Below are 14388 nucleotides of genomic sequence, written 5' to 3'. Positions count from 1 at the left end.
ATTCACAGGTACAATTTTTTCTATTTACTACTATGCTGTGGCCGCAGCTTTTGGAATTGCTTAAAGCGTAAATTTACCCATAACAACTTGATAAAATATGACGCTCCTCAGAAAGGAACATACATTTCACATTAATAATTATTCTACCAAAATTAGTGTGTGCTGAAAATTGCCTCCAGCATTGTTCCTGTTTCTTCTTGCTGAAGGCCACCATTTTGTTGGAGCCCTTGGAGCGCAGAGCAGTCATTTCCTTACTGAGAAATATCCCCCTCTACATAGTCTCAAAACGTATATATGTCACTTTCTGCAATTAAAATAAGTACATTTCCAGTCTTGATTGTGTCTTGGCTCAGCTAATGGGGAAGGCTGTAGTAGCTGACAGTGGTCAGGTTCACAAGATGCATGTAGAAGTGAAAGAATATCAGGTAGATAAGACAATATTATTGTAAGTTTAACTCTTGTGTCTGGCAACAGAGTTTGTCCTCTCATCATTCCTGCTTTTCTTTTTTCCCCTCCCTAATCTGTTCTTTATCAGTCTGTGTCATTCCTGTTGCTTCAGCCTCCCTTAGCAGCAGTAAATATTTAAGCTGGCCATACATTATACAATTCTCCTTTAGATTTATCTTCAACTATGTAGTGCAAGGGCCTGCTTGATTGCATACAAATTGAAAGTGTCTAGGTTTGACCTCATATTATATGGTTTTGGAAAAATTGCACAAGAAAAGTGTATAAATGTGTGGCCAGCCTTAGGCTGTCAGTAGATTGGCCTCTAGTGACTCACTATCAGCACTGTGCCAAGAATATAGGACAACTGAGGTTGTTTAAAGCAGGGTGAGACAGTGCATTACTGGATTTTAAAATTGTATAGACACTTATTTTTAATGCTTTACATTGCTATACAAGCAAAAAGGGCCGGCATGAAGTGATTTATGGGAATATAATTTACAGATTAAAATTAGTTTTAACAACTCCTATAACGCTGTGTTCCTGAAGTACATCGTCTTAATCCAAAAAGATTTTTTTTTTTTTTACAATGCATTGTATATAAACACAAGAATGGATACTTTATTTTAGGAAAATATATTTTGATAGTTAACCCATAGCAACTTTTATCATTTTCAACAATATCCCCATTGTTTAAAGAGTTGTGTGGTTTACCAGGTTTCAATGCTTTCTCCAGATTTTCATAGTATTTCCAGTTTTCAGGATTACGGTCAATAAGTTCTCTGTAGACTTCTGCAGCTTCTTTTAATCTTCCTAGATTTAGCAATACTTCACCTTTAAAATAATAAAAAAAAAAACACAATTCAAGCATAGTACATGATTCCAAGAATATTAAATAAATCTGTATGTATATATAGTGCATTCATTCATAAAGTATTCACCCCCTTCACTTTTTTCAATTTTATTTCTACAGTTGTTTAAATTGATTTTTTTCTCATTAATCTACATTCAGTACCCCATAAAGACAAAGTGAAAACAGAACTTTAGAACTGTTTTATGAAAAAGGAAAAACAGAAATATCACTTTGGCATTGTTTGGTTTTATTCTGTATTATTATCACGGGTAGTAGAGTGGGTATATAATGCACGAAGGAAAAGTGGGGTAAAAATGGAAAGTACACCGAGACACAGATAAAATTATTTGGATTCCACAACCGTTTCGGATGTTGTCTGAAAATACAAGCACTGTAACATCGAATGTACTTCGTGTATGGGACGTAATTCATAAGCAAATGGGTTGGGAGTAGAATTCACCGTTAGTACCACTGGTGGGAACAAACTTTTTCCCACCAGAAAAAGATGATATATCAGGAAAATGGATAAAAGATAGAATACACAACTAAAAGATATTATGAATAAGAAGGAAATATGTTATTTTCAAGAATTGAAACATACAAAGGAGTTATTCTATGTATTAGATGAGTGGTGATATTTTAAATTAAGACACTTTGTGGTGGTACTTCCACAACCAGTAAGAGCAGTAGAGGATCTGTATCGACTTGAACAGATGCTGAGTTCGGGTGTTATACAGAAACATGGTACCTCTTGTATATATAAGGTACTTACTAAAATATCTGGACCTATCTCTCCACCGTTTTTAGAGAAATGGGAAAAGGAACTTGGAATACAATTAAATGAACAGCAAAAAAGGAAAATATTTACTTTAGCACATGGGGCGGAGGACATGAATGCAGTTGAAATGAATTACAAATGTTTAGCAAGATGGTATATTACACCTAGCGTGGCACACAAGCAACAGAGAACTCACTATTATGTTGGAGAGGGTGTGGGATAAAAGGAACTATGGCACATATATAGTGGGAATGCCCTAGGATACAAGAGTTTGGCAGGAAATAATACAAAAAATACAAGAGATCTCGGGAATTAATATTCTAAAAAGCCCCGTGGGTTTGTTTATTCCATAATACTGAGTTTACAGTGAAACAATATAAAAATATGATAATATGCCATTTATTAAATGCAGCAAAAAGGATTGATCCCAAAGTTTTGGCAGGTCTGGGAGATCCCTAAAGTAAAGGATTGGATATATAGGGTAGAACATATTTATTTATAGGATGGAGGAATTACAGTATTTATTGGCGTATAAGACTACTTTTTATACTTAAAAATATACCCCAAAAATTGGGGGTCGTCTTATACACGGGGTATAAAATGTGAACCTTGAGTTTGTTTGGGTCAAGCTGGCTGGATGTGTGGTAATACTGTACAGACAGTATACCGTGCTGAGCCAAGCTGGCTCAAAACAAATGTCCATATGACAGATTAATCTGTCAGCCCGCTGGATGTGTGGTATATACAGTATACTGAGCCAAGCTGTTTCAAAACGTACCGGTACGTCCCTACTGTAATCAGCCTGCTGGATGTGTGTATGTACGGTAGCTGCGGCTACATACAGTATACACTGGGCCAATCACGGCGAGTGATGTATTCTACTAATGAATACAAAGCCTGCTCGGATTGGCTGAGGTTGTGACATCATCAGCCCACCTCTCTGACTGAGCCAATCCGAGCAGGCTTTGTATTCATTAGTAAAATACATCGCTCGCCGCGATTGGCCCAGTGTATACTTTATGTAGCCGCAGCTACCGTATATACACACATCCAGCGGGCTGACAGATTAATCTGTCATAGGGACATTTGTTTTGAGCCAGCTTGGCTCAGGGCGGTATACTGTATGTACATTACTGCACATCCAGCGGGCTGTATCTATACTTTATGCTGTATGTAGCCGAAGCTACCGTATTACCGCACATCCAGCTGTAACTATCGGATCTGGAATTTGATCCATATGATGACTGTCTTACAAATGAATCACAAGATGTCATTCATTAACTTATGATGTCAGAGGATGAACATGAGGATTTTGAAGAATTTTAAGTACCAGTAAGTTATAACCATTTCAATTAATAAATCTGATGTTTTTAAATGGTGTTGCCTCGGAAGGGGGGTAGTCTTATACGGCGAGTATAGCCCAAAACCTATGTTTTAACTGGAAAAATAGGGGGCCGTCTTATACACCGGAAAATACGGTATATCATAGTGTAGAAGATAAAATGGGAATTGATTGAAAATATGGAGGAGATGGTGTGACTTCAAATCCTCAGAGATATGTAGAACTGATGGGTGTTTAAAGTACAGAGAAAGATACCTGGAGAGATGAGGGAACGATAGCTTAATTAAAAAGGAAAAGGACAAGGTGAGAGGAGAGGAGAGAAGGAAAATACAAGTAGCAACAGAAGAGCAGGAGGAGCAGAGAAAATAGAGGGTGAGGTTGGGGGTTGTGGGGGGGGGGGGGGTTTGAAAAATATGTAAAAATATGCATTGTAAACTGAGCTTTATGGAATGATATTCTGTGAGTTCTTCATTTTTATCTGTTTGTAAATGAAATTAAACAGCTTAACTGAGCTTGATTGGGTAAGTAGATGGAAGCCAATGAAAGTCTACGACCATCCAGATTTCCGTTAAGAAATACAACGGCTTTACTGGTCACATTTCTGATGAATGAGGGTCCAAGTAAAACTACCTAGAAAGCTGGATGCTCACCCCTCCCCCCTTTGTGTTCGAAGTGGACGCCGTACTGTGGTACCCCAATAGATAGTGAAAATTATAAAACTTAGGCATCTTGCCATATTGAAAGTGGGTCTCTTGATTGAACGCAACTTGTGCACTTGTGTGCCAGAGTACACACAGGACCATAGGGCATTTCTCAGGGATATTCAGTCCTTTGACATTCTGAGTTATACAGTGTATGGTAGACATAATGAGCATGGAACAATATGTCCGTTGCACCGGCTGAGAGAGAAAGGAAAGAGAGGTAGACTACAGGAGAGGCAAAGAACAAGAGATAAATTGGGGAGAGGAGAAAAAAAAAAGAAAAAAAAAAAGGGATACCACATTCAAAAACAGGACCCCTATTTACAGGAAACTACTACACTGGCTCCAAAATGAGCCTACCCACCCCTGTAAACCCCTCTGGCAGATCAGCCAAGAAGGGAAAACAGAGAGAGGCAAAAGCCTATGTCAGGGAAGCAGATTACAACTATGGATGTAGAGTCGCCCTAGACCACTAAATTATGCTATACACTGTAAATCGCAGGCACCCGACATTTCAAGAGTGGAGAGGCAGGTATTAAAACAACCCCCTTGCAGCAACAAGGGGGAAGGGGTGAGAGGGGAGAGGGATGGGGACGTGTAATCACCACCCCACTATGAATCATGCGAGAGGCTCACAAATTGACTGCTTATCTCACGTAATATCTTTTTCAATCAATATTTATGATAAAAAAAAACAACTTTTTTTCAGAAATTGGTAAAGAAAAATAGGGAAATGTCCAAAATGTAAAAAAACATCAATGATCAAATCACAGATCTCATGCCAAAAAAGTACAAAAAAAAGTAAAATACATTTTTAATATTAAGAAGTGTATTTTTGTTTTTCATAGTGATAATTAGGGATAGGAGTCATGAGTAGGAGGAGTGTTTCAAGATTGCCTCCAAGGTCTAGGTTTGTTAATTTGTGTATGATACCTCTTACTTCATCCTTGAACCTCTGTAACAGCACAATCCCAGAAGATGTGAAGCATTGTGCAAGTAGTGCTAGCAGGTTGGGGGGTCACTCAATAACACAGTCAGATGGAGGGCATACTGTACCTTTTGTTAGCAAACTCGTTTTTTTTTTCTTGAGATTCAAGCTTTATGAGAAAAGAAAAGATTGTGTTCCCTCTTTTCGAAGGTAAAAGTCGTCCCAAGATTTCTTTCCTGGTGAAATAGTAGCTTAGAGTCTGAGGGAATGATCAACAAAGCGTAAGTGGCTGCCAAGGTGTGTCTAAGTGTTCCTGACTTTAAGCATAACTCCTCAAAAGCATGAGACCCCCCCCCTTGTCAAAGAGGTATGCTTCACAAGGGATGAGAGAAATAGTCTCAAATGGATTGCCTGTCATAGTTGAGGCTTGGGTTCCACTAAGATTTGGTTCTCCCTGCATTGGACTTTACTCCCCTTGAGATTAAAAAAAAAAATGAAATAGCTGTAACCTATCATATGTATGAAAAAGCTTTGTCATACAGGCCACTGGGAAAGCTAGAATTACTGATTACTGGGGTCATAATGGATAAGTGAGAGTGGCTAGGGACAAGACAACACAGACTATTATACATCAGTTACGCACACTTTGCAAAGGGTCTATAAATGCACTTCATGATCCGATCCCAGAAAATGGGCCATGGGACACCCTCCATTTAGCTTAAGTCAACTCTATGTTGTGGGGGGTACGTTGTGGGTTGGTGTAACATCTCTTGATACGCAGAAGAGCATGTAAAAGCCATCTAGGAGTACCAGGTATTGCAAAAGATTTCTTCCGTAATATACAGAAGCCATGAGGCTTTTTTGTCCCCAATATTATCAATTTTAGCTAACCACAGAGAAACTAGAGGGGGTAACTGGCTGATTCCACTGGGCCAGAATACACACCTTAGCAGACAGATAGATAAGAGCGCAAATCCAATGTTCCCAAACAGTGCTAATTGTGGCTTAAAGAGGAACTTCACATCCCCTCCCCTCACCCCTGGGATTAATTTAGCTTTTAAAAGAAGTATGGCCATTGCTCTTTTGGCCATACTTCTCCTGTGGGTCACAGGAATGCACTTAGCTCTGCATGCCTGTAACTCAGATTCAGAGAGCCGGTCCAGGCTCTGCAGGGATCCCGACAATAATGTTGGGATCTGCCCAGATGACTGACCAGCAGCTGGCTCAGCCTCTGAACACGCCTCCTGCACAGCACGGCACTCTAGTGAGCACTGGAGGGGCAAAGGAGAAAGTGGTGACTGACAGTCACTGCTTTCTGCTCAGTGAAGACCAAAAACAGAGCAATCAGCAGTTGTGACCACTTCGTTCTCGGTCTTAAAGCCAATGGGGGGCAGATGCAGCACTAGATTCATGCGGTATCAAAACTTGGTGGGTTTGTGTGTTTGTTATTTTTAAATCTCATACTTCTCTTTTAAACCATCACTGGGTTATGCTCAAATAACACACTCAAACTCAGTGAATCCAACATTGTCCTCCTGTGACTCACTGACGCTCACTGGGTCCAGCACTGCTTTTTTCTTTCCTTACATCATTGCAAGCAAGCTGTTTTCTGGATTCTTGCAGCTGACTCCCTGGTGATGTGCTGCCAGGTCTGCTCTCCTCCAGCCACTCTCTGTAAGCTGTTGTCTCCTGGGATATCTGAATTGAATGTCTCAGGAGGCTGCTAGAGAAGAGTACACATCATTCTTGCCAGTGGCAGCTGGAAGACTTCATCTACTGTCTCCCTTCCATCAAATGGCCTGGGCTGCAAGAGAAATCAGGCACAAGTCTATCATGTATTGCAAGCAGGGACCTAACTACTGCTGCAGATCTGTATATTTACAGCAGCTTCTAAAAAAATAATTCTCATTGAACGAGCAGAGAGTACTGTGTGTTCCATGCAAGTTCATACATTGTTAAGGTAGCCTGGTTGCAATACTGCGAATGTGCGGATTTTGAATGACATCGGGAATGATGGAAGAAAAGAACAAGGACTACAAAGATGGTGCTGTCTTCTGCCACACCGGGCTTGCTGCAGCCTGTTTAATTTTGGCTTCAATTTTATATTCAAATACATTTTTACTATTGATAACATCAAGTAATGATTGATGGTGAGCTGTTTTAAACACCACCTAATGGTCACATTGAATATCACAGCACCTCAAGCCAGACATGGCCATTTCCCAAATGTAAAAATGACCTGTGTACACAAGCACAAAGCCACAAAGTTATATCCACAGCACTGACATTGGCATGTCCAGGGCACAGTGCACTCTCTTAAACAGTGAAGAAGCAAGTGCTGAAGAACATAAAGAGAATGGCAAAGACTTTAATGCTGGAATAATAAGATTTAGTAGATAATGAATTCTTGAAGAACTATGTAAAAATGTGTTCTCTGCCGAAACGGTCAAGACCACATGTGAGGTGCCTATAATCTCCTATCATGAACAGGACAAGAATATTAGCAATTTACCTTTAATCTCCTCTACCAGAAGCTTGTCACATATTTGCTTCTCATAGGCTTCAATGTGATCCAGGGACTCTTGAAAGAGGTTGGCTTCCCTCATTACTTGATTCTGGTAGAGGATTAGCTCACTATATTCATAGTCAATCTTATTTGGAGGTACCTGCAAGCACATGGCAATAATATAACTGGCCTGGCAATAAAATGCACTAAATAAGTACTGTATATGTTCTGTAAATGTACTTAATAAAATGTGTAAAATTACATTTTTGCAAACCAGACACTGCCTTTGTGACCATCAGTCTTCTTCAGTATGTGAACAGTGTTTTTTTTTTTTTTTTTTTTTTTAACCATAAGGCCCCTTTCACACGAGCAGACTGACTGAGTCTGCCTGTTAGTTTTTCAGGCAGACGCAATCAGACCCTCTATTGTCCTCTATGGAGAGGTGGGTGTAAACGAACATGTGTCCATTTACACCTGCCTACATCCAATCCGATAAGAACAGACGCTTCCTTTCTGTCTAACAGATCGGATGGCAGTCAGGTGTAAATGGACAGGCAATCTGTTTACATCGAACGGCCCATTGAGGAGAGCGGGCTGTGTCTGTGTCCGCTCTGCATATCAGAGGACAGATCCCCCACTCAGCAAGCGGACTCCTGGCAGAGTCCACCAAGTTTGGAAGGGGCCTAAAGAAGTGATATACATAAACGTTAGCCCTATTTGAAAAGCAGAACTAATTTATTTAGTCAATAAATGTTAGAATTAACCCTATAAAATCCACATTAAAGTAATACAGCTGTTGCCATCTAGCGCCCTTACTAGTCTACAGAAAAATCATTCTGCAAGCCTACTGGAAGATGATTTCCCCTAGATTGTTAGAGAATTCAGACAGCACCAACTGAAAAAACAGAATAAAGGCTGTATTCACATCTACCCAAGTGCGTTGTTAAGTGTATTTGTAAACATTATTAACAAACAAAAATGTTTAAATGATTGTATTTAAGGATTACACCACAATACTATTCTGCCAATGTTCTTCTTTAAAGATTTACTGGAAAATAATAACCATTAATACATGAAAAACACATCCTCATTGCCAGCAAATACAGTAAGCAGATACCTAGAGATGCCTGCAGGTAGTTTCAAATATCGTGTAAAGTTCTTCCAAAATCCCAGGTACTCCATTATTCTAACAACTAATAAGTCAGAGCTGTGACCTGCCCTCTCCCTTTTATTGACCCATCTGTGTGACAGACAGAAAGTAGACAGCAGGAGGGAGCTGGTTGGAGCTCGGACTTCAGGAACAAATGTATGTAGTTTCATAAAAACACAACCAGGGCACACTGTAAAGTATGTAAGACAACTTACAACCAATTGTAGGTGCCAGCCATCTATGAATGCTGCCGTTTTATTAATTTTAAAGTGAAAATTTGGCTTTAATAAAAATGCCCTGATGGTAGAAAATCCAACAGCCTGTCTAAAATAGCACTGTACCTGCTGAGTTTTCCTGAATTCCTCAAGCAATTTTAAGGCCATTTCGTAGTCTTTCAATAAATGATATGCTATGGCATAGCCAATCCATGATGCCCTCTGCATTGGTCGCAACTGAAGGAGTTGATATCTGGTTTCCTGTTACAAAAAACAAACAAACATAAAACATTATTATAACAAAATGTCAATATCAATAACTTGTCCACGTTCCCCAATGTAGTTATTGCTAAAGGATATATTTTGTCAAAACATAATATAAAGGATTTTTTAGTTTTGGATAGAGTGGAAGGGGGATTAGAACATGGCCATATATGGATCAAAATTGTCCTTGCTGAAATGGAAGAATTTCAATCCATGTATGAGCAGGCTTGGTTGTACACAAGTCAATCAATCAATCTTGACTTTTGTATAATCAGTCTGTTTGCTTTTTCCAAATGATCAGTGCTGACAGCTAAAGCCAGCAACATTAATCATTATATTCTGGTGATAGGGAATGCTCCCCGCTGTCAGATTACTATACCACTGCAAGAGGAATTCCCCTATCCACATAGAATCGAGGCAGTGTCTTTTGTTCAACCTAATGGTTGAACGAAAAATAAAATGCATAGTGTACGAGCTGCCTAACTTACTTATTCTTCATGGAAAACTATTTTTGTATTTGGATGAAGATTTGTTTTAATAGACTGCACATCAATGCAACATGATAATTTTGACTGTTTTCTAGCCAACTAAAATTCAATGTGTCATAACCTAGGCAATTCAAAATGATCTTGTGCTGAGCAAAAAAAATTATAAGCAGTTGCTACCTTCAGTTAAAATTGTATATCAGAATGACTGGGGGAATAGATGTTGACTTAGTTTGGGACAATTATCCCCATAAGTCAGTTAGGTTTCCCGTTGGATTGAAGGGACCAACAGGGAGACTACACAAATAGAAGAGGACACAATGAAACACCATCTTTACCAAATAAATTATGGTATGTATCAGGGTGGATTTGATTTAAATCAAACTGATTTAAATCACGATTTAAATCACTAGTTAGTAAGGCTTGATTTAAATCATAGTTTTCTACATAAAGACTAATTCTTGCTGGTATAACTTTAATATGCAAGTAGATGAAGATTTTTAGAATAACAACTTTTCATATTAGTTTTTTTATCCCCAGTTTAATATATTTGGACAACTTTTCTGTTGTATTTAGGAAGGAGAAAAATAATCATTACCTTAATAATAACAATTTAAATAGATTTATTCAACTGAAACAATAACATTACATCATATGTTATTTGCTTAAACAAATATGCATGTTTGTTAACTAATTTGGCTAAACAAAATATATATATTTTAAGAAACTTAGACTGTCAGCCCCTTCCTCCTCACACTTAGTTTCACTTTCTTCTTGTGCAGATCTATTCCACTCCAAACAATCAGAAAAATATTGTTTCTATTCTATTCACTGAACTTCTTGAAACTTAGCACTGAAGGGGTTGATTCTGTATTCATAGGTTTGTAGAAGTTAGGATTAAGGTCTTTTTCTTAACTCTGTTCATGTTATAACATTTTTGCTGTGAAGAAGAGGCATGTGATCTCCGCTGAGTCAAATTCAGTTTTGAGAACTGCAAAAGTAAACCAAGCATCTGTGATAATATCTTGTAGGCAGAGAAACTGCCCAATAATCTTACAAAGACCTCTGGAAGAGGATGACATTGTGAATGGATTAATGGAATTTATTTACCAAACAAATTAAACATATACAGCCTTATTCTACATAATTAAAAAACTAATCTTTATTTCATGATGGAATAACCTTTGGATGGTAATATATTTTCCTCAAAAAGCATTTTATTTAAAAAAATCCGATTTAAATCACAAAAATCCGAATTAAATCGCAAAAATCCGATTTAAATTAAAAAAAATCTGATTTAAATAAAAAAAAATCATTGATTTTTATCCACCCTGGTATGTATATAACTTCAGTATTTTTACATCCAAGGCTCAACTGTTTTTAATCAATTTTTAGATCCAGGGCTCAACAATTTTTGATCATTTTCAGATCCAGGGCTCAACTGTTTTTGATCTAATTTTGATCTATTTTAGTTGCACAGCCAAGTGTTCATTTCACAGAGGATTGTGAATAAGAAGTAAGTATACCTTATAACAAAAGTTGCATGTCTCTTCTGCAATAAAATGCCTGCCAGGTTGAATTTTTTTTTATACATTTAGTTCCACTTTAAGATAAACTCTACTTAAGGTACATTATTTCATCACATGCTGAGTTTGAATTGCCTAGGTTTGTGACAGGTTTACTTTAAAGAAGTATATCTTATTTAAAACTGAAGCATCTTGCCAACTGATATGCAGCCAAACTTCAAGTATTTTAATATTTTCCATCAGCAAATACCCAGGCTGTATGGTGTCAGTCCAGGATTTACATCCTGTGGCACAAATTATTATTTTGAGACATGTAACATACTCAAGGAGGAAGACGGGAGACTGGGGTGAAGGTCATCCTAGCTCAAGGTGAGTAATAGACCGCCCAACATCAACCTCAATTTCCTGTTTTCCCCTCATAATGTTCTATCCACCCCCACTCATTTTATCAGGAGTATTGGAGAATGTAAATACTACACCAGTCCATATTTGAAGAAGGGATTTTGCAGAAAGAAGCCATTAGTCTATATTTATAGTCTAGGAACAAATCATCATTGGGATTTTTCAATTTAAAATTTTCACACATTCTTAAATGCCCTTCTGTAAATGCTCTGGGGATCTATTTAGAAGTTTGGTTCTGGATGTAAAACAACAGCTGTATAACCAGTTAAATTAAAATCATCATATAAGAGAAAATATTAGCATTCCACATTTCCATTTTGTAGTTCCATAAATTGAGAAAAATAAATGCAGACATGCATACCCGATACCCTTCCAAGTCTCTCATCTGTATCTGCAATAATGAGAGGTCTCGGAGTATCTGTAAATTGTCCTTGTCCAGCTTAAGTGCATTTCTATAACACTTGATTGCTTCATCATACTTCTTGTCAGACCGCTGTAGAAGGCCATACACATGCCAACCTGTCTAATGTTGAGGAAAATAGATAAACAACCATTGCACATCATTCACTTAAAAGTGAAGTCATGAATCACCTAGAGCCATTTTTATTGCGTAGGCCAGGAACAAGCCTGTATAGCTTGACCCTAGTAATTATAGCAATCTAACTGAAAAGTATAAAAGGCCAAGCATACATTTACCTGTAAATTATTTATCTGCATATCTGAACAGTACTACTAGTACATAAGGATGAATATATCGATGATAGAAAAAAAATGTAACACTTTAGATATCAACGTTTCAAAAAGAGTGCCATTGGGGTAGTTCCTCAGTTACTATAAAACACAGGGTCACTCCTACTGGAGATAGATACCAACGTTTCACAAAGAGTGCCATTAGGGTAGTTCTTCAGTTATTCTAAACACAGGGTCACTCCTACTGGAGACTTGGTTCACTGGAAACTTAAACAACTCTGGGGTCATTAAGTTACTTACAGAAACAGGAGGGCCCACTAGGACAACAAGATAGGTGGGCGGTAGTGGGAGAAAGTCTGTGGCGGATGGGTATGAGCCACTCAATAACCAAACAGGATAGTCTAATTGTTGAGTAAAGATGGTCAGTAGTGAGTGATGAAAGTCTCTGCTAAATATTGCTTAAAACAAGAGGTCCAGACCTATTCAAACTTAGGTAATTTGTCAATAATTCAAGGAGGTACCATGCCATTTTACTTTTCACCTGTGAGGTGGAGGACCACCAAGATTTGGCTTTCACCTTCGTAAAAATTAAGGAGGTGAAACTGGGTGTTTGTACTGTGCCCTGGTATCAAACTTAGTAGAGCCTCTTTAGTATTTTTCAGAATACCTCTCCTCAAAATGGTGTGGAGCATCTGGTATACCCTGCTCCAAAACCACTTAATGAGAGGACAAATCCATCACATGTGAAAAAGGGTACCCTGAGTTTGGTAGCATGATCTTGACACTGATGGAGTGAAATTTGCCAGGCTTTAAGGTACCAAATATCAGCGCATAAGTAATTTACAATTGGATTCTATAGCCGAGGCATGTATGGAACTGGTACACCAGATTTGCCCCAGTCCTCTTGATCTGTGATCTCACCAAGGTTCTTTCCCAGCGTTCCCCATATTGTAGGGGCTTGAGAGCCTAGCCATCCACCACAGTATTATAGACTGTCGATATAATAACCTCCAGTAGTCTGTAGCGAGGATGACATCTTGATAGAAGATGTAACAATACTGTTGATTTGTAACTACCGAGAGGTCTACAAGGTTGGGGCCTCATAACAGCTGTTTAGTGAGAAGCTAAGGGTCACCTCAAGTGATAGTAAAGACCCTGCACAATTCCATAGAGAATTATCATCAGAAACAAGTTGGTTCAATAAATCTGGGAGGAAACATGGGATTTCCAGATTATAGAAACTAATGGTGCATAGGGAGACATCAATAGTATGTATTTCACACTGTCCTATATATGTAACAAATGGCACAGGATTGCCACAAAAGTGAGACAGGATCAGGTCCCACAGCCTCCAAGGAAACCCAGAGTGAATTTCCAGTCCCCAGATGATAGGCTGGTAATTGGGAAATTTGAGCCATGGCATTATAGTTGGGAAACCAACAAGCCACCCTGATGACTAGGTTGATTCAAGATTTGCTGTCTTATGCTAGGCCAGGAGTTACTCCAGATAAAAAAGGAGTTGTCTCTGAAGAATGTGCAGGATGCTTGACAGAATATTATTAGGGAAACTGGTACAATTTAGGTGAAACGGTCATTCTGACCACTGCAATGTGGCTTAGCAATGAAACCCAAGGTATTTTTCCACGATTCCATTAGCTGCTTGTTTTGTAACAGCAGGATAATTTACATCTGTCCACTAACATTCAGGAGTTTGCATTGTGGCACAAAACTGGGTGCATTATTAAACATGCAGTTTTTAATAGTATGAATTGCAACTGTAATGATTAGGAATGACTAGTATTTGCCATGGATATGAAAATGTCCCTTAAAAAAACTCTACGCAAAAGGATACAGACATGACTTTTAACATCATTGCGTAGTCCTTTTCGCACAAACTCATAGGCTTCATCTTTCTTTCCCAGGCAGTTCAGTGTCAGTCCTTTCATTGCCAATGTTTCTGTAAGAAATGAACATAGCTACTATTTAGATACTAGATCATTTATTAACAACACCAACTGATCCTAGATTAGGTTTTATTAGGCTAGCTACACAGAGATTGTACCCAACTGCATGTTTTAGATTACAGTATTTATATATAAAACAA

The 14388-nt window shown here is 38.3% G+C and overlaps 1 protein-coding gene across 1 annotated transcript in view; it reads right to left on the bottom strand.

Annotated features, from left to right (window-relative positions):
* NAA16 (N-alpha-acetyltransferase 16, NatA auxiliary subunit) overlaps positions 1-14388 on the bottom strand; it is a 51545-nt gene that overhangs the window by 29417 nt on the left and 7740 nt on the right. The window contains exons 3-7 of the mRNA XM_089668810.1: positions 14137-14241; positions 11956-12113; positions 9044-9178; positions 7559-7712; positions 1159-1278 (exon numbers count right to left, since the gene is read on the bottom strand). Of these exons, the coding sequence (XP_089524936.1) occupies positions 1159-1278; positions 7559-7712; positions 9044-9178; positions 11956-12113; positions 14137-14241 (672 nt within the window). The remainder of the gene's footprint in view (positions 1-1158; positions 1279-7558; positions 7713-9043; positions 9179-11955; positions 12114-14136; positions 14242-14388) is intronic.

Source organism: Staurois parvus, unplaced genomic scaffold, assembly GCF_062004578.1.
Source record: "Staurois parvus isolate SC_StPar_1 unplaced genomic scaffold, SC_StPar_1.0 ptg000064l, whole genome shotgun sequence".
Classification (NCBI taxonomy): Eukaryota; Metazoa; Chordata; class Amphibia; order Anura; family Ranidae; genus Staurois; species Staurois parvus.
This window is presented reverse-complemented; position numbering and strand designations above follow the sequence as displayed.